The 23,149-nt window shown below is 41.9% G+C and overlaps 1 protein-coding gene across 7 annotated transcripts in view; it reads left to right on the top strand.

Annotated features, from left to right (window-relative positions):
• Nucleotides 1-23,149, top strand: part of FARP1 (FERM, ARH/RhoGEF and pleckstrin domain protein 1) — a 200,847-nt gene that overhangs the window by 160,906 nt on the left and 16,792 nt on the right. For 5 of the 7 annotated variants that reach the window (XM_054003323.1, XM_054003291.1, XM_054003300.1 and 2 more), the window contains exons 14-17: nucleotides 8,250-8,440; nucleotides 9,877-9,966; nucleotides 12,155-12,288; nucleotides 21,250-21,331. In XM_054003323.1, the coding sequence (XP_053859298.1) occupies nucleotides 8,250-8,440; nucleotides 9,877-9,966; nucleotides 12,155-12,288; nucleotides 21,250-21,331 (497 nt within the window). The remainder of the gene's footprint in view (nucleotides 1-8,249; nucleotides 8,441-9,876; nucleotides 9,967-12,154; nucleotides 12,289-21,249; nucleotides 21,332-23,149) is intronic. The other 2 variants (XM_054003333.1, XM_054003316.1) reach the window with 1 other exon arrangement.

Genomic DNA, 23,149 nt, shown 5'->3' with positions numbered 1-23,149 from the left:
CATTTGTCTTAATGAGCCATTAGACTGCTGTCAGAGGTAACTTTAGAATTGAATTTTAATTGCTGCAATTTAACTTTTAATGATGAAAAAGAAATTACCAATCCAAGTTTTTCCTGTCTTCTACACGTGTTTGAGGAAGTTGGGTGTCAGGGCCTTGTGCACAGAAATGTGGATCACTGGAGAATCCCTGTCATTCAGCAGTATGGTTGTTACCAGCTGGAAAGAGCAGTGAACGTGAAGGAAAGAGGTTCTCTGTTCAAGCATGTAATAAAGTGAAGTAAGCCAAAATCTCTTTTAGTCTTCCAATAATGCTTCCCTCTCTCTCTGTCTCTCTCTCTCTCTCTCCCCCCCCCCCTTCTCTGAACAGTGTAGTTTCTTGAGGCAGCTTCTGTATACTTTAGCTTGTCTCTTTCCTCTTCGTTTAGGGGATCAATCCTCTTCTCCATAAAAAAAAATAAGAGAAGCCGTAAATATATGAGGGAAATTGAATCTTCTGGAACAATTTTTAATATGTAGGCCTTTCTTTTGTTAGCTGCTGTCAGACACAAGTGGTAGGAGAAGAGTCCTTTTCTCAGAAATCCAGCTGTTTATAGGTGTCTCCTTGGTGGTGATGGTTGTGGGTCTTCTGGTGTTAAGTGGCAGATGCACAGTGTTAACATCATGAGAACCCAAGGCTCAGACTGGTGTGTAACTTTTTGCAAATGTGAGTAGCGGTGGACTCTGGTTTCAGTCAAGCTACATTAGGAAAAAATTTTGCCCATACTGTCAGATTCTAGAAAGGAAGGAAATTTAAATCCTAGGAAACTGACATCAGCAAAATCTTTCCTCTTCTCTTTCTGTAGTTTCTGTAGTTACTGAAGTATGCCTAGACAAAGGCACATATCTTAGTTACTTATTTGTAAGGGAAATAATACTTGTGCAACATGTGCATCCTGAGTAAAGGTATCTTCTGTGTTCCTCCCTATGGTTAGGCTCTGTGGTGCCATTGATAAATACAGAATTTCTACCTAAAAATCAAAGGCATCATATGAGCAAAAATCCTACTTTGGGTGACATGTAGCAGTTTTACAGAGTGTTTTGTCTTTTGTTCTAATTCTGTATTCTATAAAGAGCATGTAGAATAAGTTTGGTTTATGTTGTTTGTTATTGAAACAGTGAGCACTTTCTTTTAAATGTTATGAGATCTGGTAATCCTTTGTGCCTGGCTGAGCAATGTATTCACAGGCATGTTTTTGACAAATATGTGTGTAAATAATGGTAGTGCTATTAGAGTAAAGGGAGTAAAGACCTTAGGATCATAAATCTGCATGACATAATGGTAAATAGTTTGCTCAAGAATGGTTAGAGTTTTAAGATTGTAATTTTCGTTGATGATTTTTTGTAAAGTTTTGGCCCCTAAGAACCATAAAAATCTACAGTTCACACTGATAAAAATCAAGTCTAAAGGCAGTAATGATACAGCTGTCACTGACTGAGCATGGAAGGTTGAAGGAAAATGAATGCTTTCTGATTCAAGAGCTTTCAAGCTTGTTAAAATTAGATTAGATGCTTTCTTTAAAATGCTGCAAATCTGGTTTTGAGAAGTGCACAGGCTTTTGCCTTTGATGGTTTTCAGCAAGATCAGAGGTAGTTCTTTCTGTTTAGTTCAGGGAATGTTAGAGCTCATGCCTGTTGCTTTTCCATGAGGCACTTAAAAATATTTGATGAGCTGAATCCCTTTTCCTGCTAAGAAAATCACCTGGGCCCACTAACAAAAGTACGTAAGCTTGGCAGTGTTCACTTACCCAGCCCTTTCCTGATTTCTGTGTGTGCACATGCATAGATTTTTTTAAAAATAAATCTCAGTAGTAAAAATTATTTTTAAAGATTGGCAATGCTGGGGACTTCATTCTCATTTTTGTCATTTGTTTAATGCCTTTTAAAGAGAAACATTTTTTGTTTCATTGTATTCACTGTTTTGTCAGCATGTACCTCTCTGGGAGAAAAAGCCTTTTCAATGTTCTGTCTATCCTCAAAGCATGGTATATCTTCTGTTCCTTGCATTGTTTCGAGCACTGTCTCAATGTCCTTTTACTGCAGAAATGCCTATTTTGTATTTGGATTACCTGATTCCTCCTGTTACAGTGATCCTGCCTCACAGAGCACTCCTCTCCTCAGAATTAATGAAAACCCTCGCCAGGTTGTGACTCTCAGGTTGAGAAACCACACCATGTTGAGGAGCAAAAGAGAAGAGGGAAGCAAGGGGAGAAGGTCTCTTTTCCAGGGCATTTGGGCTTCATTGAGCACAATCAGATTTCCCTTCATTTCCTAATGAAGGCTGCACCCAGCAATCCAGGCTGTGTGCTGTGCTCGTAAGCAGGATCACTGCAGTCCTGGGGAGGTGTCTTGGTGGAATGGACAGTATCTGTGGCATTAGCTTACATGGGGGCTGAAGGTTTCCAATTCCATTGTGTCGTGTTGGTTTAAAGGCAAACAAAAGGAAACTAACCCTAACCCTGGGTACAACAGGAGAACCTTCTATAGGTCGCTCTATTTCTGTCTGGAGAGATCAAGGCTAGACAAAGGACTGATGCCCAGTGACCTTGCATTCTCCCCAGACTGTAATGCTCACTCTTTGTTCTTAAGATGGGAGTAGACCCTGATGTAGGCCAACAGCAGTTACTGTCTGATTTCACACTCACCGCTGTCTAATACTGCAGTACACCAATGAAGCATGGACCTTTACCAGCTGGAGAGGTTGCTGGCTACTTAACCAACACCAAGCTTGATGAGACTATAAGCATGTCAAGCCATTTAACTGTGTATGCATGGAATTAATTTTTTTATTATTATTTTTAGTTTCACCTGTATCTGAAGGCTTTTACTCATTCTAACTGGTATTTTGCTGTAAAACTGTCACTGGTTTAATTGTTCTGTCCAATTGCTGGCTGATGCTTTGTCCTAAATACGAGGAAATTGTTTCATTGAGAAGGTGCACCTTTTTCCCAAATTCTCCTCATGGCTGTGGGTGTGCATTTTGCAGCTGTGAAGTCAAAGTGAACCTTTCTTCCTCTCAAGCTCCTCTTCAAGCCAGGCAGAGTTAGTGGTTATGTGTGACATTGGATTTCTTCACGAGTTTGCTTTTAATTCTGTTCCTCCTCAAAATCTTTGGTACTGCATTCAGGGATGTTTGTACATTAATTTACGGCTTATTTATTAATTAGTTGTGTAACTACTTTTCAAACTAACAATCTGTATCCACTGCTTCAGCTTGATTCATGTAATGGGGAAGAGAAGTGCAGCTTGATTAACTGGTTCCCCTCAAGCTTTTGTGGAAGTCAGTGGGGTTTTTTTCTTACATTGAGGGAGAGCAGAGCAGAATCTCCATCCCGTAACTCTTCAGCAGCATGGCTGTGCCTGGTTCACAGCTGGGGAGAGAAGGGGTGGACACCATTATTAAACTCTTCTTCAGTCTGAGGTACTTTAGTGATTGGTGAAGTGCATATGAAAACTCCGTCTGCTTCATCTGGTGCTATCTCTCCCCCATGCCATTTTGTATCTTCTCTGACCAAAACATTTAGATGCACATTAGAGCTATGCAACCACTGTGAAAATGGAAAATTAAGCTAGACTGTGTGGCCACAGCAGTGGCAGCTCTGCCAGATACTTTGTTATTAAAGAGCCTTTGTAAGTGATATGCTCAGTAATGCCAAGGAGGAAGGGGAAACAACTTGGGTTTCATCTGCCAGACTGGAGTTTAGAAAACACTGATCTGACATTAAAGTTGAGTAACTGGGATATGGATGTCACAAGCCTCCCCTGACTGCAGAGCAGGCCATGGAGAAGGAGTAGAGAGAATAAGTCCTGCAACATTCCAGGTATTGAGAAAGGTGCTTTTCTGGCTTTTAATATGTTTTTAATTTCTAATAATAACAGTTACAACCTTGAGAACAATAAAATTCTCAAGAGTTGACTTGATGAGATCTTAAGTGGTACATTAAGTTTTCCAGCAGAATTTTAGTCACCTTTAATAATAGTGGATGTTTTCTCTCACTTTCCATAATTGAGTCATTATCACTTCTTGGTACTCCACGAAAAGGAGCATTCCCATGGGCATCTTAACACTGCTGTACTCTTCCTCTCTGTTAAAAAACTCTGTGTATGAATGGGAACTGTTCCTTTTGAAGCAGATGCAGAACAGTAAATGACTGATTTTATTATTTTGTAGTTTCAGGAGAAAATGAATGAAGGAGGAGTATCTTCAGGATACACAGAGTTCCATTTGTCTCCCTCACAAAGAGGGGAGCTCCCCTGTCTTAGATTAGTTTCTAACCAGGGATTTCATGTAGGTCTCATGCTGCCTATGTAGTCAACAAAGAGGCAGCAGGCAGTTCAGGCCACCTATGATGTGAATTGACCTCTGGGAGATACCTCCTTCATCATGTGGAAAGTACTGATTTTAACTGTTTTTCCTTTGATATGAGCCATGTCTAGAGCAGTATCACTCAGCCTAACACTCCATAGGCACCACCCTCAGCCCCAGTGGGTTCACAGCTTTGTGTGGCAGGAGCCAAGAGTATCACAGGTACAATGAGTGGGATGGATTGGTCTGGTGGCCGAGGGCAGAGCCCGGCCTGCCCCTCTCTGGCAGGGCACCCACAGCTTGCCAGCACTCCATGCCTTCCTACCCCCAAACTCCAGCAAGCAACCGATGTGTATTTTGACAAAGGTGTAGCTATTAAGTATTTGATTCTAGCTGCTGGCTTCTTTTGTGTAGCACGTGGAATACGTATGTTGGTGGGGAGCGATTTGAGACACGTGTAAAGCTAGGAGGATAACCTATACTTTCATGTCCTGTGGCCATGTAAAATGCCATTGTCATTTCATAGATTTTTTTCCCCCAAGTTAGATTTCAATCAAGTTTTGCTTCTTTTGTTACCTTATCTACTGCAGCACTTCTGTCTGGTGTCGGTGGAACAAAGAACCTCTCCAGGTATTTTGGCATTGATGGTAAACTCTGGCATGCCATGGTAAAGTGCATTCTCATTATTTGCCACTGTCATCAACCAGTGGTGGTTTCTCTTCTTAAACCCATACTTAGAAAATAATTGAAGCACATGCATAATGATTCCTACCCACTCCTCCAAGGATGTAATTTTAGTATATACTTAAATAATCCTCAGATAAACATTCTTTTGGGCTTTCTCTTGGTTTGTATGTATACAGCTGACTCCATGAAATTTGAAAGATGGCCCAATTCTGAATCTAAATAAAAATCACTTGAAGTACAAGCAAAGGCAATTCCATGTTTCCACCTGCAAACCATTTAGGCCTCTAGTGTGCAGTAGCATTTGCTGTCTGGCAAATGACATGCTAATAATTGCCTGTCAGTCCATGAATCCTTGAGGGTGAATTGTAAGGGATTTCAGTACCTTGTAAATAGGATTGGTCTTCTCCTTTCTGCTTCTGTTTATATTCTGCAGTATGTAGTTGATGAATAGAGCCTGTATGAATATACTCTTCTGTGGCAGGAGATCAGATTAAACACTTTGTTAATTCAGGTTATTTATTCCTCACCTCTTTGAAAAAGAGAAAGTCACTTTGCAGCGCTGCCATGACCCATCAGCATGACATGTGTCCTGATTGATTGGTAATGGGGGAGGGAAGAACCTCCATTTTTGTTTCTTCATGGCTTACTGACTTTGTCACACCAAAACAAACTTGTTTCCCACATTTCCCAGAGCACCATGCAGTGTGTTGGTATCTGTGGCTGTGTTGGCTGTAATTAGGCCCCAGGATGTACTAATGTAAGGACATTTTGAGGTCCTTTCATAATGCAGCCACTTTCTTATAGCTAGTTTCAATTTTCACTTGTTCAGTGTACTGGCAGGTGGGGTCTGACTGAGCTCTTGTTTGTAGGTGGTGATGGTGGTTGGATTTGGTCACTGCTCCTGCCCACATTGGTACCAAAGGGGAGGATGCAGCATTTCAGCTTGCTGCAAAATAACTTTGAGAATGTCAGTGATGCATTGACATGCAAAATCTTTTATCAGTCGGGTGTATACACAGTGCTGTGAGCCACCAGGCACATTTTTTGTGATACTTTCCATAATGCTTTTCCCAGGTTAATGTCTTCCAACTGTAAGATAGGGCATCTTTCTAATTCATTGTCCTTTTGATATTTTGTAGTTTGAAATACTTGAGTTGTACTGATAAAAGTTACAGTACATCAGAGCTTAGATCTAGGATATAGAGAGGTAGATAGATATGTCAATATATCTATATCTATCTATCACAGATAGGTGCTATTTAACTCCTAGACTACAATGCTGTGAACTTCTCACAGAGGTGCAAATCATTTATTCGCTGTCGTATGACAGGCATAGTGCCAGAATTTCTTTGTTTCCACGTTTGAGATGATATCACTTTTCTTATGTCTTTTGTAATGTAGTTAAGTACTTTTAACCTTACAACCTTGCTATTAATCTGTTTCACTATTTCTCAATGATGAATTCCATTTCTTTGGAAAATACTGTATACAGTTGTGTGCTAGTGTCAATAAAATTGACATTTGTGTAATAAGCTGTGGCATTTTCTCAAATTTCACTGAACATTGATTTAGTGTGAAACTGTTGGTAAATCCTTTCTAGCTGTAATAATACAGACCTTTATTTCAGACAAATACTGCTTTGACTTTGATTTTTAATAGGCTACATAACTGTCATGATTACGTAAACTGATAACTGTGCTGTTTTTTCCTTCTCTTTTCAAAGGAATGATTTATAAACGTGAACTGGTTTGGAACTGGAAAACATTCATGTTCTAGCAATAAAGCTTGAGTACTTCCAGAAAATAAATAAGTTCTACTACTGGCCTAATTATATTTCTTTTATATTATATTTACTGGAGTATCTCAGCTGTGGTTTTCTAGCAACAGGAACATTTACCTATCATAATTTAGGGAGGACATAATCACATGATAGTAAATTGTATTTGACCCTGATTATATATGGCGATGTATGTGTTTTACATTTCATCTTAGACAGCCTGTTAGCTGTGGTAGTCAAGAGCTTGTCACATTTTTTTTGGTTGGATTTTAATGTATGATGCCAAAATGGCACAGACTGTAAATGTTCTTCCACATGACAGATTCTTCTTCTAAAACAGGTTTAGATTGTCAGTTGTATGGAGGAGGGGATAACTGGGAGAAGACTGGGCATTTTTGGCAAACTTTCTTTCTGTTCAGTCATTAATCTGGCTGCCTCCCAGAAGACAAAATGCTAATTTCAGTAATTTAATCTAGCGTATATGAATCCATGGAAGTGTAATTGTCTAATTCTTTAATATTTTTAATGCAAAATGAAATGGGATGTTATATCTGTGAAAATCTGAAATTGTCATGCTTTGTGCATTAAAAGTATTGCTTTTCTTATGTAAATGTAATGCTAGCATTTCCATCCCAAACAATCAGAGGAGCATGGAAAGACTTACAAGGTATAATATGCATACTCATGTTGTGTGTAGAAATTGGGGAACTAGTAGTTTTCTCCCTTCATGTTAGATCTGACTGATCTTAGCAGCAACACTTCTGTAGATAGTCATCCTTTTTCTCTAGACCTCAACTAGATAAATTTGTACTAACTTGTCCTGTAGTTCCCTATGAAGTACTGATTTGAGTGTTTGAAGTTCTACTTTGCTGGAAAGAATGGCACTCCTGGAACAATTACTGTATTGTAGTACTTATTCTCTTCTACAGAGTGGATTAAAATGATGAAATGTTTTATATTAAGTCAGTGTTTAGAATCATAGAATGGCCTGGGTTGGAAGGGATCTTAAAGACCTGGTAGTTCCAACCCCCTGCCTCAGGCAGGAGCACCTTTCACTAGACCAGGTTCTTCAGAGCTTCATCCAGCCTGGTCTTGAGCACTGCCACGGATGGGACAGCCACAGCTTCCCTGAGCAAGCTGTTCTAGTGCCTCACCCCTCCCATGGTAAAGAACTCCAGCTCAGTCATCTGTGCCTTGATTCCTTCCCTTCAGAGACAGTAATTTCAGCCAGTTTTATCAGCTGAAAGACACTTAACCAGTCCCATGGTGAAAGCAAGTGGATGCAGTTCCTCTGACTTCAGGGCCATTTGGGCTAGTTTGAGTTCCCTGATGGCTATGTCTTGTAGCATAATTTCACATGCTGCAATTTAAGATTGTAACTCCTTGTGGTACTTTCTTGAGAAAGCTTGTCCTAACTGATTTCTCTTTTATCATTTTTCTTAGCAGGTTCTCTGACTGGCAGCCCTCACCTTTCAGAGCTTTCCATCAATTCCCAAGGAGGACCATCAGTGGCAAATATGACTTTATCTCCAAACTTGAGCCCTGATGCCAAGCAGTCATCTCCCTTGGTCAGCCCTTTGCTGAATGACCCGTCATGCATCAGGGCTGATGATGAGGAAGAGGTCAAAAGAAAAGTAAGGCAAATGAAGTTGGCCTTGTCTCTCTTCTCTCTGATGTGTTGTGATAAATCTGGGTCATTCCTGTTGGTTGCAACCTCAGGAGCTTGTTTGGATGGGATCGCCCATAAATCTTAATGAGTGGAGTTCGGTAGTTTGTTGTAACAAAGCAGTCAGCTCCATTGTCTTACTGGAGAGAAAATTTCCAGGTGACAGAATGAGGAGGAACAGTGTTGAGCCTGTGTGGGAGTATCTAACCCAGGCTCTCCAGTCTGTCTCTGCTGGGAGCACCACTGGGAGCATCTGGTTGTGGGAGTAGAAAATGCTCTCTTTGAGCCACAGCTTGCAGCATTCAGCTGGGAGTGTTTGGCTCAGACCCATCATTGCAGCAAAACCATAAGGGAGCATGTCATCCAAAACTGATTTCTGAAGATAAAGTGTTTGCCTGAGCCAGGGAGTTCTGGGTGCCTGCTGGCTCATCCCTCCTCTGCTGCTGGGTGAGAGGGGCTTCCTTTTGTGGCTGGTCTTTTCTCCTTGTCTTAGAGCATCTCAGGAGGGAGAAAGAAACTCTGGTGGCTTTGCTGGGAAGTGGGAGTTTGTGTAAGGAAGATGTCTTTCCCCACTCTGCATAGTTAGCAAGATGCGTGAAAGAAATTTGAGAAGAAAATCCGAGGATCTGTTAATAGAGTCAGGACTCTCTGTGTCAGTCCAAGACAGAGTAGCCAGTGACTGTGTGCACCAGCTGATGGTGGTTCCTGTAGGGGTGCATTCTGACTGGAAAATGCCCACACAGACTCCCTTTGCAGGGCATTCACAGTGTTTGCACTGCATCATTTGTCTTCAGGGAGGAAACGAAGGAAAAATATCTGTGGTTGGTTTTTTTTCCTTAATTTTTGCTTCCTGAGCAACACAGAGGAAGATCAGCTGGGTTCCTTTGGCTCTTCAGAATTAAGAAATTTTTGATCTGTAACCTAATCTAAAATCTATTAGGTTGTCCAGCCAAGAAAAACTTACAGGTTTGAATTTTTTTGGAAGTATTTTTCCCGTGGATTACCATTCTGATGACAAAACTTACAATAATCAGACACAAATTTTTGTCATTTTGTCTAATTTAACACTTGGTTTAAATGGTCATTTAGCCTGCAAAGGATTTCTTCATGAGCTTCACATGTCCTGCTCCAGAAATAAACTGAAAGAAACATCAGCACCCCAAAGCAGTAGAAATTGTCTTGGCAGAAAAAGAAGTCTCTCAAAAACCCAGAGAAAGTTCTTGTTCTCTTGTGTTTGCAAGGAAGGGTTGCTTTTAGGGCTTCAGGGCTTAGGAACATTCAAGGATGAGTCACAGCATAACCACAAGCAAGGGTCACTGGTTTGTAACTCTCTTTGTGATTTATTATCTACAGTTTCTTTCTCCATAAAAGCAGAGGAAAACTTAATGTGCTTGCATTTTACAGAGGTTCCCAACTGAGAAAGCTTACTTCATTGCTAAAGAAGTGGCGACCACAGAGCGAACGTACCTGAAGGACCTTGAAGTCATCACATCGGTATGTTTACTTGAGCCTTACTCACGGAACACGTGAAGCTCTGGGCAGGGGTGGTATTTCATCTGCTCCATTTAACATCCTCGCTGCTCTGTTTTTATATTCTGCTTTTACATTCTGCACTGTAGTTATTCTGTGCGGTGCACGGCAGTTCTCCTCCAGGGAGGAAGTAACACAAGAATCAGAGAGTAGAGGTTTGCTCTGTGGTTAGTAACATGCACTAAGAAACTGTATCAGGTTGAGGAACTTGGGACACACTTCAGTTATATTTTCTTGCTCTCATGCTTTGTGGTTATAATTACTAAAAGTGCCTGTGGGTTTTCAATGACTTCTCTTAAAACTAAAGTAGCTCCTTAGGGGCACATATAAATGTTGTCTACTGTATTAAACGCTCTCCATTTAACATGAAACATTGCAGAGTACCTATTTGAATGATTCTGATTTTTTCAGAAAGTGAAACTGTGTGTTAAATGAGGCATTCATCTGTAGCATCTGATCAGAGTGTGATTGTTAAAGTCACCAAGGCAAATAGCTGCCATCTTTGCACACACAGCAACAGTCTTGTTTCACTTCAGAGAATAATGTATGCAAGAGCTGGTCTGAAATAACCATTTTTCTGTGAAATGGCACTGGGGGATCCAAACCCCTTCATGGCATTTTGGCCAGCTCCAGACACCTCAGCTCTTAAATCACCCAGTGAGGTGCATTGCCCACTCCTGTGTTGAGTGTTGTGGTAAGGAGAACATGCTTCAGGGGGAGAGTGTTGGGACCAGCTGGGAACCAGGGACACACTTTCTGAAACTGAGCTTCTTCTCTGTTCCAGGACCCCACGTGACAGATGCAGCTGATCAGACCCCAGCTTAGACAGAGCCAATATAGCATGGTTTTTACAGGCAGCAGGGTAGCTGTGGCCCCACTGCTACTTACCCTTGCTTTTTGGGAAGCTGGCCTGCTGAAAGAAGAGGCCAGGTTCTCTGGGACAGTTCTGCAGTCATTGCTGTAGTCTCAACAGCAGATATGGTTTTTTCATCTAGTATTTCACCCAGTGGCAGCAGAAACAAAAAGTTTTAGCTCTTCAGAGCTAAAGCCCATTTTCCATCCCATCCTTCACTCTTATAGTAGGCAAATTTGAATTTGCTGGATCACCATGAGGGATGGGCCTGATGGTTAGCATACAGTTGTATCAGCTGTGCTCCACAAATGACTGGCCCAAGAGGCCACTGAGAGTGATCAAGTAGCCAACATAGTTGGAAAAAGAACAACTGCTGTGCATGAATTTTGAGACTTGGTAGATGAGCTTCAACTTTAGTTCTGCTTGGTGCTGAGATAAAGCAGGGGAGAGGGAAGCTTGGGAGAGATCTCTTTTTATCCCAGCTCTGGCTCAGCTCCAGCTGATGCAGTGTCAAGCAAGACTGCTCTGACAGTCTTCTATGGTCCCAACAGCCTTCTAGGTACTGCTGGAAGTCAGCCACAGATAGCTGGAACCCTCAGGGCAGTAAAGAGTGAGCAGTGTTATCCTGTTGAAGATAACAGGCATTACTACCTTGGCACACTCCCTAGTCCTATGGTTTTATGTCACCCATAGTCTGTTAGGGTGAAATAAAGAGAATATGGAGCAAGACTGAAGAGAAGCCTGTTTCAGCCTTTATGGTGCCTGTCACTGCCACTTCAGTTTTGTGATAGAAGTGTCTTCCACTTGCTCACTTAGCAAAGTGATGTCCTCTGTGTGCACACAACAACATGGGCGTGGGTGCTTACTGAACCAACTCCTGCCAAAGGCATTTCAGATGGAACTTGGCAAAAAAAAAAAAATGCAGAGCATATTTTTTGCTTTTACTGAATTGTTTACAAGTATTGTAATTCTCTTTCTCTTGCACCTGCAGCGTTTGCAAATTCAGTTTGTGTTGACTAACCAGTTTGGGTTTGAAAAGAATTTTCAAGATTTGATCCGTGATGGCAAAAGGGAAGGGAGTTCTTTTTTCAGCTGTGCAGGGTCTGATCTCTGATAAGAGCACCAGTTCAGCACACAGGAATGTCAGGGATAGTCTGGGTTGTGTTCCTAGTGCCAGCTAAATACGATCCTTGCTGGCTTAACTGTTAGGAGTATTTAGGTTAGATACATAAAGACAGAAAATGATCATACCTTCTGCATTCCACCCACTGATAATTTTGCTTCTTTTTTCCTTTGTAGTGGTTTCAGAGTGCAGTGAGTAAAGAGGATTGCATGCCTGAAACATTGAAAAATCTAATTTTCTCCAACTTCGAACCTTTGCACAAATTTCACACTGGTTTTCTCAAGGAAATTGAGCAGAGACTTGCTCTGTGGTAAGACTGTTGATTGTTATTTATCTGTATTCTTTCATGCAGTTTAGCATTTTTGCATTCCCTTTTTGCTAACTCCTTGTGATCTACTGTAGGGCTTAATTTGTGAAAGTCACAGATGTTGGTTATTAACAGACAGGGTTTATTGAATCACGCTTTGTTCATGTTTACTTGACAAACTCTGTTGTTCAGATATCTCAGTTACAGACATATGCAAATGAGATCATAATTCTGGATGAAGCTTTCTCTTGCCAAATGTCAGTTTTCTACGTGGCAGCTCCTTTGAAGAACATGCTGCAAGCAAGGCTTATCAGTAATAAAGAGGCAGAGGTGAAGGACCAGGTTCTGTTTCTGTCAAAATAGGTACAGGCTGGGAGGATTTCACAGAGCAGCTTCTCATTCTGCAGCATCACAGCTGTGACACTCACAGGGTCTACAGTGCACTTTACAAATTAACAGAGTCTTGGAAGAGGACACTGGGCTTGAAAATTATCTATTCTTAACATAATAGTGACAGTAAAACATGACATTTTTACAAAATAGCTATGAAGTGAATAATTCTTCCCTGGCAAGGCTCTTAATTCATTTGACCACTGAAATCTTAGTAGAGGCAGGAGCATAAGCAGAAGCCTTCTACTCTCTCTGATTAGACTTGTCTGGACTAGATTGTCTTGTTCTGTGTAGGCATTTTTTGTAACTTTGGTTCTAGGAGCTGAGTTTTCCTTCTCAGTTAGAAAAGTGACAATGAAAATCACATGAAAGCAGGGCAGGCAGACCTAATGGGTGTTAATCAGTTTAATTAAGATAGGTTCCCATTTAACTAATGAATCAAAACAAAAATAAAACACAGTCTCAGAGTGTGTGAGTTTAACTCTTGTTTTGTCTTGAGATCACTTAATGAGCGCACAGCATTTTGCAGACTAGTGCTGTCCAAACCCACCCTGCACAGTTGCAGAATTAGCAGGTGTTCTCTGGGAGGAGGGGAATGTGGTACTGCCTCTTAGAGCTAACATCCTCACCCAGGATTTTGGCTGACTCCTAATATAATTATTTTTATATATATATGTATATCTAGTTTGTATATGTATTTATATATAACTAACATAGTTACTCCTAAGACATGTGCTGCACAGCCACCCTGCTTGCATTGCTCTTTCTCTTTTTTTCATTGGGCTGCTACTGGTGTTAATTGCATTGCACTTAGCAGCATTTATTACAGGTACTCCAAGAAGATGTTATAAAATAGTGATTGTTTCTTCAACCTTGATGTAAGATTAACAGTAGTTGGAGTTAATCCCCAACTAGTTGGGGTTAATGTGTGTGGCGAGAAAAGGAAAATTTATGCAGTTAGTAAGGACCAAGTTCTTTTCTCTGTCAGACCAGTCTAATCTCACTGGGTGCTGACTCCTGGGCACATGTTGAAATAGAGGTATCCCCTCTATCCTTCTGGTGGCATTAGAGGTGGATGCAAACCTCCTGTACAGGTATGATGTTTTTCAAAAATTGGATGATGCTGCACTACCAGCCTGCTTTGGAAAGGTGACATTGTAGTAAGTGGAGGTAAGGACCAGTTATGTTACAAGAAAGACAAAGTATTTAGGCTTCTAGACTTTCCTTGGTTTTACTTTGTTTCTCCTTTTCATTTAGCTTCTTTTAGAGCTGAGTAAACCTTCTGTTTTTCAGCTTCTCCATAAAGTTTCACAGGGTGGTAAACCTCAGTTTAAAGCTTGTAATATCATATTTTAACTGCACTGTGATTTAAAGTGCTGATCTGCTACAAAGTTACTTTGCAATCCAAATTTATTCAGAAATATTCTGCTGAGGTAACTTTGTCCCAGCTGGGCACCTCGTTCTGATTTTGTCAGCTCAGCTATTGCGTGTCCTTCCACAGTTAGTGTAAGGCCACTGGGATTTCTCTGTCGGCTGCTCTGAATCACTTGACAGAAAAGCAGCCACGTTCCTGCATTCAGTTTGCAGCCAACAGCCTGGATGCACCTAGTGTAATACCCCTGTTGTAGACAGTGATGGTTGTTAAACTTCTGGAAGATTTGAATACGTGCCTTGAGAAGGGAGGCAGACTTGCTGACAGGTATTATTTTGGAGGTGTTGGTGTTTCTATATAATGCCACAGATGCGGAGATAAGCCGCAAGCAATAAACTCTATCCTACAGAGATTAGTGTTTAATTAAACAGCCCCTCAACATCTACAAGAAGCTGGTGGCAATGTGGTAGGGAATTCCTTCAGCAGCATGGTCAAGGTCACTTAGCTCAATATCCACACTGCCAGAATGGCACCTCTCTCTTTGGCCCTGGAGTTTTAAGGCAGTGGGCTCTGGCTGTGTTCACCACCTCAGGGCAGGTCGCTCCCAGCTGCCCAGCAAATCATGGGCCTAGCTGAGCACAGCTGCACGCAGGTGTGGGCAGGATTCAAGCCAGCTCATTTAAATCCGACTCTTCCATGTCATCTCTTAAATTTCCAGGCAGGTGGATGGAAGGAGGAAGGTGGGACACTTGTCCTGAGATATGAGCTTGCTCTGCATTTGTCAGAGGGTGATGTGTCCTACAAAAAAAAAGGGCCTTTGAATGAAAGGGTTGTGGACTTCATCAAGCTGCTGGAAACCCCTAGCTACCAACATGTGCTGTGGGAGCTTGTGAGAGAGAGAAAGCCTCCTGCAACCAGTCCTCTGTGTTCCCCTAGTGATGCTGAGTTTTATCAACTTAAAGTGCAATTCAGCCTGCTCACTCTATACACAGATGTCAGTGCACTTCTCTAAGGTTTGTTTCAAACTTCATGCTGCATGTTGGAAGATCTAACAGGAGGTCGTTCCCTGCTCTCATATTGAAGCTGCTGCTGATGCAGAAGAGCTGTGGTGAGAACAAGGCTCGGGGGATTGCACATAACAATTGTTAGATGTCTCCATGCCTTTAATTGATAAAACATCCATAGACTTTTAGTAGTTTCGGCTGGAGGAACCTCAGGTTGTGTACATTATTAAAAGCATTTCTGGCTTGCTTGAAGGCTTCTGAAGTGTTTGAATCTGCAGTCAGGGGCAGGCTGTTTGCTACAGAACATCTTAAGGGCCAGGATCCTTTTGACCTGGTTATAGATTCTGGCAGGTCTGATCTGTTTCTTTACACAGTTCACCCATTTTTCTCTTTTAGTGCTGCATTTCCTAAGAGCAGCATGTCTCAATGTCCAGGGTCTAGTGATATTTTTAAATATGACATACACTGATACTGACACCAATAGTTAGCTGCAGAATATAGGCAGTCAGTGCATTTTTTTCAGCCAGAGTTTCTTTCTGGCCATGAAACTGAGAAGATTCCTGGTGGTTTTATTGCACAGCATCCTAAGATGAGTGATACCATGCTCTGGGCCACGTTTCCAGCCCTGCCTATGCTGTTGCAGGGCCAGTAATGCAGCCCATGAATCTCCTCAGTTGCCACAACTGTGCTGAGCTCTGGAGACTGCCCATGTTCCTGGGAGCCAGTGGAATACCTCGCTGGAGGCCGTGTGGTTTGAGGAGAGGAAGGATGACCTTTGGTGGATGCAGGCAGGCATGGTGCTTTGCCCTCTCACACAGGAAGGGAAGAGAAGAGGAGAAGAGCAGGAAGCTGTCTCAGGTAGGAGAGGGAACAGCACACATCAGGATGTTCAGTGAGCAAGTGCCAGAAGAGCTGCATCCGGCACTTGGGCATCCAGATGCTGGCCCTGGCTGCCAAGACTCTTCAGCAAGGCCAGGAGTTCCCAAGCCTTTTTGCTGGGAGAAAATATGAGAGGCATATGTCAGTGACTTTAGGTTGGCTCCTGTTTCCCAAGACCCGTGAGATTTTATGGCAAGGAGGAAGAGGTGTGGGCAGTGCAGGCAGAGTGCTGAAGTGACATACTTCATCAGCTTCTGGGTGGTTGAATCTGAGAAGTCAGGTTCTACTCCTTCTTTTACCTCAGCTGTTTAATAACATTGGGCCACATTTGGGCCACAAGCACCATTTTCCATCCAAAAGAATTGAGCTCATCTTTCCACACCCCGTTAAATGTATTGCAAGTTTCCATACTGATTTCTTTAAATGATGACAGAAATTGGCAAATAGAGAACCATAAGTATCTCCCTTTTCTGACCACTGAGCAGCATAGAGAGCAACACTGGGGCAAGCCAGGATAGCTGTTTCTGCCTAAGGAAGCCCACATCAGGCAGTAGAAATCTGTGTTTTGGGCCTTATCATGTGTTAGGAAAAAAAGGTGTTATGTACTTCCTGGAAGTGCAGGCAGACTCATCTTCTCCCAGGGAAGCTGCTAGTTTGACTTGCAGATCTTTCTGAGGAAAGCTGCTGCTCAGTGTTACCAGATGGGAATGTGTGGCTGGCAATTTGCAAAAAAAAGGGCTCTTAACCTTAGCATATGAAAGGAGAAGGTGCAATCAGGATTTGTGGAAGCAAAATTGAAAACCTCTAATAAAAAAGCACTCAGGGAGGTGTAGGAAGATGAGCCAAATGTTGATTTATTAACCATTTTTTGTTTGAGAAGAAATACTTGCACTCAGGAAGAGCAGCCTGATAGACAGTTTATATAAACAAGGCAGCAGTCCTTATTTGCCTTCTCAAAAGCAGCGTGCTGGCAGCTCAGCTGGTTCTGCATGTCTGCTGAGGAGGCACGAGGAGGGCACTTTCAAAAGTGTCTTTGTCCTGTGTACAGAAATGAGGTGTGTGTAGCAGTACAAACCTCTGAGTTATGCACTGCAGATTCCTGAGAACAAGACATTGAGAGGGGCTTGGTGTCAGCACACTGGGCTTGATTTTGAGAGGATAGTTTTCATTGCTGAAGTCACTTTTGGGTACCTCTGAGGATTGGAACTGTGCTACGCCCAAATTAACTGGAAATGGTGGGAGAGAAGTAGCACATCCAGGATCTGTTAGTCAGAGTTAGAGCCATGTTGCATCAGTCTCTGTGGCTCCCCTAGCAGGGTATGCCCAGGGTCAGCTCTGAGGCTGTTCCACAGCAAGATATGGAATGCTGTTGCATTTGCAGCACATTTTCATGCAGTGGTGTTACTTGCTCGGATCCCTTACCGTTTAAAGGCATTACTGATGCACGTTTGCTGTAGGTTGGATTTCTCCCACAACAGGGGTAGCCATCCCAAAGTCTTTAAATGTATGCACACCCTCCAAAGGCTTGGTATGACTCTGGGAAGCTCTGATGGCTTCAGCAGTGCATTTCTTAGGCTCTGAGCTGTCATGCAGCACTCACTGCTGAAAGTCCGGCTGCAGTGCTGGCTGGAGCGGGCAGGGCAGTAAGAAGCAGGGTGTGAGCAAGGAAAGGGGTGTTTGCTTTTATTGGCTCTTCTTTTCCAATTACAAAACATGCCTGTTATTTAAAAGGCAGTTGTAATGGGGAGTGTTTAAGGTATTTTTTAGTATTAGAACTTTAGTTAATAAAAGTCATAAAAAGCTTCAAAGTGTGTAGGTGGTCAAAGAACCAGCTATGGTGTTCAGGAGGGAGTTCCTGAGCATGTAACACAAGGTCATATATTGTAAATATAATTTGTTACAATTGATTTATTATTATTTTGGCTGCAATTCAAGGGCTGCAATCAAAGACTTCTGTGTTTGCCTCAAAAAAATCTTTACTGAGATATCTTTCTCTTCTTTTTTGCCTTTCCACCATCCCTATTAAATTTCTGTTTCTTCTGATTGAGGGTATGGGCTGACTTGAGATTTCTTTCTTTTATTTTTTTAATTATATACACTAAGAACTTCATGTAATTCGAAAATCTGACAGAGCTGCTTGTGTAATCCCTGTAAATCAAGCTGAGAGCTGTTTGGAGTAATATATATATAAAGTAGTGTCTGAATTTCTTACTAGGTGTAAGCCAGTCTTCTCTTTCCTTGCTATTGTACACTTGTATTGTTATAGAAAGGAAGAGACTACTTGGATAAAAATGGGAAATGATCTTATAATGACAAATAATGTCCTCATTTTTTAGCATGATTTTCAGTAGCTTTAGACCTCCCCCACCATGTCAGTGGAGTAAGGGCACATTATGCACGGGGAAAACTGCTCCTACATCTTCTGTGGAGATGGGCATCATAAATCAGCTCCTGATGAAAAGCTGTGAGACCCTAGGCCCTAAGTTTTTTCCCTTGTCACTGGGAGATAGATACCATGTTCAAACAGTGACCCATGAAAACAAGGAGTAAGAAGAACAATTTAGCCATTGATGCACAACAAATGAGCAGCTTCCTCCCTCTCAGCAAGCTGAGTGTTGTTATTCAAAACATACACTGCAGGAAGAACTCTCTTTCTGCTCCTGTGCTTTGGGCTGTTGCAGCAGTAAGACATCATCTGATGTGTTGTGTGTTTGGGTTTTATTTTTACATTCTTTGTATTTGGATGCTCTTTTCTTGGTGTTTCTTCTTATTTTCTTGGGATTTGCATGTTGAGGAGCTGGGGAAGATGGCAGTGTAGCTTGGGGTTTGCTCTGGGGTCCCAGCATGGAGCTGGGGTACAGTGGAGGTTGGGTTTTAGGAGCCAGATAGGAAGCTGTCATGTTCCCTCATGCCCAGTTTCAGCTTTCCCTGCCTCTCTGTCCACATCACAGCCTACATGCCTGTGCACCCTCCCCAGTGGGAGAATCATCTCTGTTGCAAGGGAAATTCATTTGCCTGTAAATAAATAACTAAAGCAAGAAGAGTGACTGGAACAAGGAGCAATATGCAGCCATCACATTTTCTCTTAAGAAAAAAACCTGGGTTTATTTCTTCCAGCAGGATGCATCTGTGTGCAGCACAGGTCATCTCTGTCAGCTTGGGCTGAGGGCTCTGGTACCATTCAGCTCTTCACTGTTCAGCCAACAGCTGGAGAGAGGCTGTTTCTTCTGGGAACCCCCTTCTCTCTGTCTCTGTCAGTCTGCCAAGATGCAGAGCAAGTTCGGAAAGCCCGAAAAGTCTGTGATGCCAGTGAAGAGGGACTATTCCTGATGTGTGTGACTGATGTGGTGAGATGCTGTGCAATCAGTCAGTGCTGGTGGTGCTCAAGAGGGTCAGCTTTTAGGAAATAAGGACCTGACTGTTCCATGAACAGCCCCATTAATTATTAGCTGTTGGAACCACTCACTGTGACTTTGGTAGGCTTGGGCTCAGCTTCCAAGTAGCCAGCTAGTAGATAAGATATTTGCACTGTGTATTCTAGCCAATCTGTATTGTAACCTTCAGATCAGAAAAGCAGTGTCTATTTAGAAAAAGCAGTCTGTAATGATGTTCTTAATATTTATCTTGGCAGTAAGTAGATAACTATATATTTCATACTCAGAAAGGTACGAAACTGCCAAAGTCCATTAGATTAAATCAAATGTAGACACATGAAAAAGGATCCAGGCAGTGCCAGAGAATGAGAGAATAACACATAAAGCAAGAATTCTTATAGAGATAATTGCTGAATACCATTCCATTGCTGGCAGCAGCACAATTTCATCTGGCTTTGACACTTCTGAGCTTGTGTGTAGAGGCCCAGCATGAACCATTTGGGAGGGGATGCTGCATGCTGGCTTCATGGGTGCAGGGTGGCTTTCCCTTGCTTCCTGCCAGTGTGGGGCTGCTGCCTGGGACTCCAAATGGTTGTGGTTTTCAATCAGGGGCACTTGGATATGCACCACTTGGAGCAGAGCTTTAGTAGCTGGAAGGTTTTATTTACAACCTGTCAGAGGAAATCTCAGTGGGGAGAGCTGCTGGATGGGTATGTCATGGGGGAAGGGAGAATTAAGGAACAGCATAGAGTGCAGATGATTTGACAGGCAGAGGCTTCCTGAAGACAGAAATTGTACTTTCAGTTTAGATATTTCTTGGGCATGATTTGACTACGGCAGTGTTTATACGACATCATGTTGTTGCAAAACAATGATAGTAATTAAAGTTACCACTGACACAACCCAACTTCCTACCCCAGTGTAACCTTTGGGTTCAGAAAAAAAAACATTTAAAATCTTGATGAGTACTGTTTTTCCTTGCCTAAATAGGCATGTGAGAGTTAACACAATGGGAAATTATTAAAGGCAGTCTATGAAACTGGGTGTTGTTCAAATGAACATGGAATAATCCCTTGTTCATCAATGGAATCTCTTTGTCGAAAGATAAAATTGGCAAGGGGAGGGGGACAGTGCTTTTCCCCATACACTCCTAGTGATTTCTTTTGAAAGCATAGCTTTCTTGGAACAGATCTGTAACAGTTAGGTTCTTTATAGTCATGATTTTTCCCCCTGTGTTTTTAAAAACCATGTGTTTGGTTTCACTCAGAGTGTGGTATCCTTGCCTGTCTCACACATGGATTTAGATACAGGAATATCTTTTTTATCAGGTGCAGTGTTGCTCCAAATGCTGCACTCATCGAAGTGCAGCTGGCTGGGTAGGAGGCAGCACTTTGCATTTCTAATACCATAAGTGAAATACTGAATGGAAATTCCTGCCAGTATGTAACACTTATGAGTCAAAGCCAGATGCTGGATGGATTTTTTTTTTTTCTTTTGGCCCCGCTGTCCCTTGCACAAGCATAAAACTCTTCAGAGGAAGAACACCCCCCAGGTCCTGTTCTGGGGTTCAGTCATTGTATCTGAACAGAATTAACCTTCTGCTCTAAGGTCACATATTCTCATGGGACTCTGATGTCTTCTTTTCCCCCAAACCATTTCCAGCCTTCTCTGGTGTGTTCAAAACTGCTAGCAATTTTCTTTAAAAGTCTAATCCTTCTGTTAAGTGCCTGTCCTCTCTGTTTTTAGGAGTGAAAGGCAGGCTGGGTGAAGGGTGTACTGTACCTGGGAATTACATGTCTGTCAGGAAGATTCCTCACAAGCTTATGAGTGAAGGAGCATGGGGGTCAGGATTTTAAAAGAAATGAGCTATTGAGTTTCAGTGCTTGTAAGTGATTATGCAGTTTTATTGCATGACTGAAGTGTGTGGCATTTCTGTTGCTGACAGGGAAGGCCGCTCTAATGCTCACATTAAAGGAGATTACCAAAGAATCGGAGATGTTATGCTGAAGAACATTCAAAGTATGAAGGTAGGAATGATCCTATAACTACTAAGCTTTGACACAGATTAAGTTCAGCATGCTTTTCATTTTCATCTGATGTTGCCTCTTGTGCTGGTTTTTGCCAATTGTAATCAAGGCTTATCCTATGAAAGTTTCCTTTGATGACGTAGCAAGCATTTGGTGGATTTCCCTGGGATTTCGGAACTACAAGCTGATTTTAAATTATCAAGTCCCTTTGCTCTACTCTACTAAAAACAGAAGCAGCAAACACAAAAGTTCAGGAATATTTCATTTCCAGTTCTTTTTTCATGCAAATATTCATGCTAAGATATTGCAGGATTAGTGACCATAAGCTGGATATTGATTTGACTTGGGAAAGTTGTATTTGTGCACTACAGTGCCAAGTTAGGTGAAAGGTTTTTGAATCATGAGTATAATTGCCTCTGGTGCCTTTAAAACTAGAAGTAAAAATGCATGTATGAACCATAAATCTAGGTGTAATGTTGGGAAGACTTTGCAATGTTCTTAGTTTGGCCAGAGCAGTATTCTCAGTGCTCTGTGTTACTGAGAAAACAGCATGGAATGCAGGCACAGGAGCCTGTGAAAACTCTACAGATTTGTACAGTGTGGATGTAAGCTCACCTTACTGTAATGTATCTACACATCCAGGTCAGTGTGGGGCAGAACATGGCATTTCACCTTCAGCACTCGGATCTCCGAGTCATTTTGAAACTCTCCAATAAATCTTTCCTTGGGGATGGCCACTTGGGCATTCTGCAGTTAGTAAATGGAGCAGCCTTGAGTCCTTGGCTGGAGGAAAGGGCAGTTTAATCATTACAGCTCTCCCGAGATGTTGGCTAGGACTCAGTTTGTCTTTCAAAAGGACAGAGTGAGACGCGGAGAAGCAAAGTGACGCACAAGCGATTATACGGCAGATCAGAAAAAGGGAACACAGAAAGATCCATTTACCATCCCCAACACAGACAGCCCTGTCACCAATAAGACAGCCTTGCTCTCTCTGCAGTGCACTTAGCCAAGAACTGCTTTTTCCCCTCAAGATGTAATTCACATGCATTGGATGAAATGTAGAGGGGACTTTTCTACCTCCACCTCTGCTCTCAAGAAGCATGCAGCTCTTCACAAACAGTTTTTAGAATACCGGAGAGCTTCAGACAGACTTTGTCTCTGCTATTGGTATCTTGCAGCTTTAAATTGTGTGTCCTTTGCTGTCTGCAGGTCCTTCTGGGTCACTAGTCTGAAGGCAGTGTACAGTCCTTACTGTAACAGACCTGGCAGCCCTTTCCCATTAAAGGGTTTTACTTCATTTGCTTTGTGATCCACCACCACTGATCAACTGATAGGTGGAGTAAAGAGAAAAAAGCTAGTTTAACTTAAAAGAATGGCACAAGAAACAGAAATAAAGTTAGTAAAAATTGTACTTATTTATCATGAGATGTGTTAAAAGATCTGAAAATTGAAGTTAAGAAAAGTAATTAATGGGTAGCCTCTGTAGCAGCCTGGAGGGTCTGCTTTGTCTTTTCCTGAATTCCAGACTTGTAAAATGAATATGCAGTGTGTGGAGGAAGCAGCTTGGCTCTAGGGAAGGTATGTTTCTGGTAAACATGTCACAAATCACAGGAGAGAGAGAGTTGACTGGAAATGTGTCAAAAAGCACAAACTTCAGATTAAGACAGAATTTCTTCTCAAGTCCATTCAATTTATGCATTCAATTTCTTTTTGTTGCTGTTTAATATTCTACCATTTACTGGAAAACTTTAGCTGACTGCTCAGGGGACCTCTGTACATCCTGAAGAACCAGTTTACCTTTTTCAAAACACAATTAAT

Source organism: Vidua macroura, chromosome 2 (assembly GCF_024509145.1).
Source record: "Vidua macroura isolate BioBank_ID:100142 chromosome 2, ASM2450914v1, whole genome shotgun sequence".
Taxonomy (NCBI): Eukaryota; Metazoa; Chordata; class Aves; order Passeriformes; family Viduidae; genus Vidua; species Vidua macroura.
This window is presented reverse-complemented; position numbering and strand designations above follow the sequence as displayed.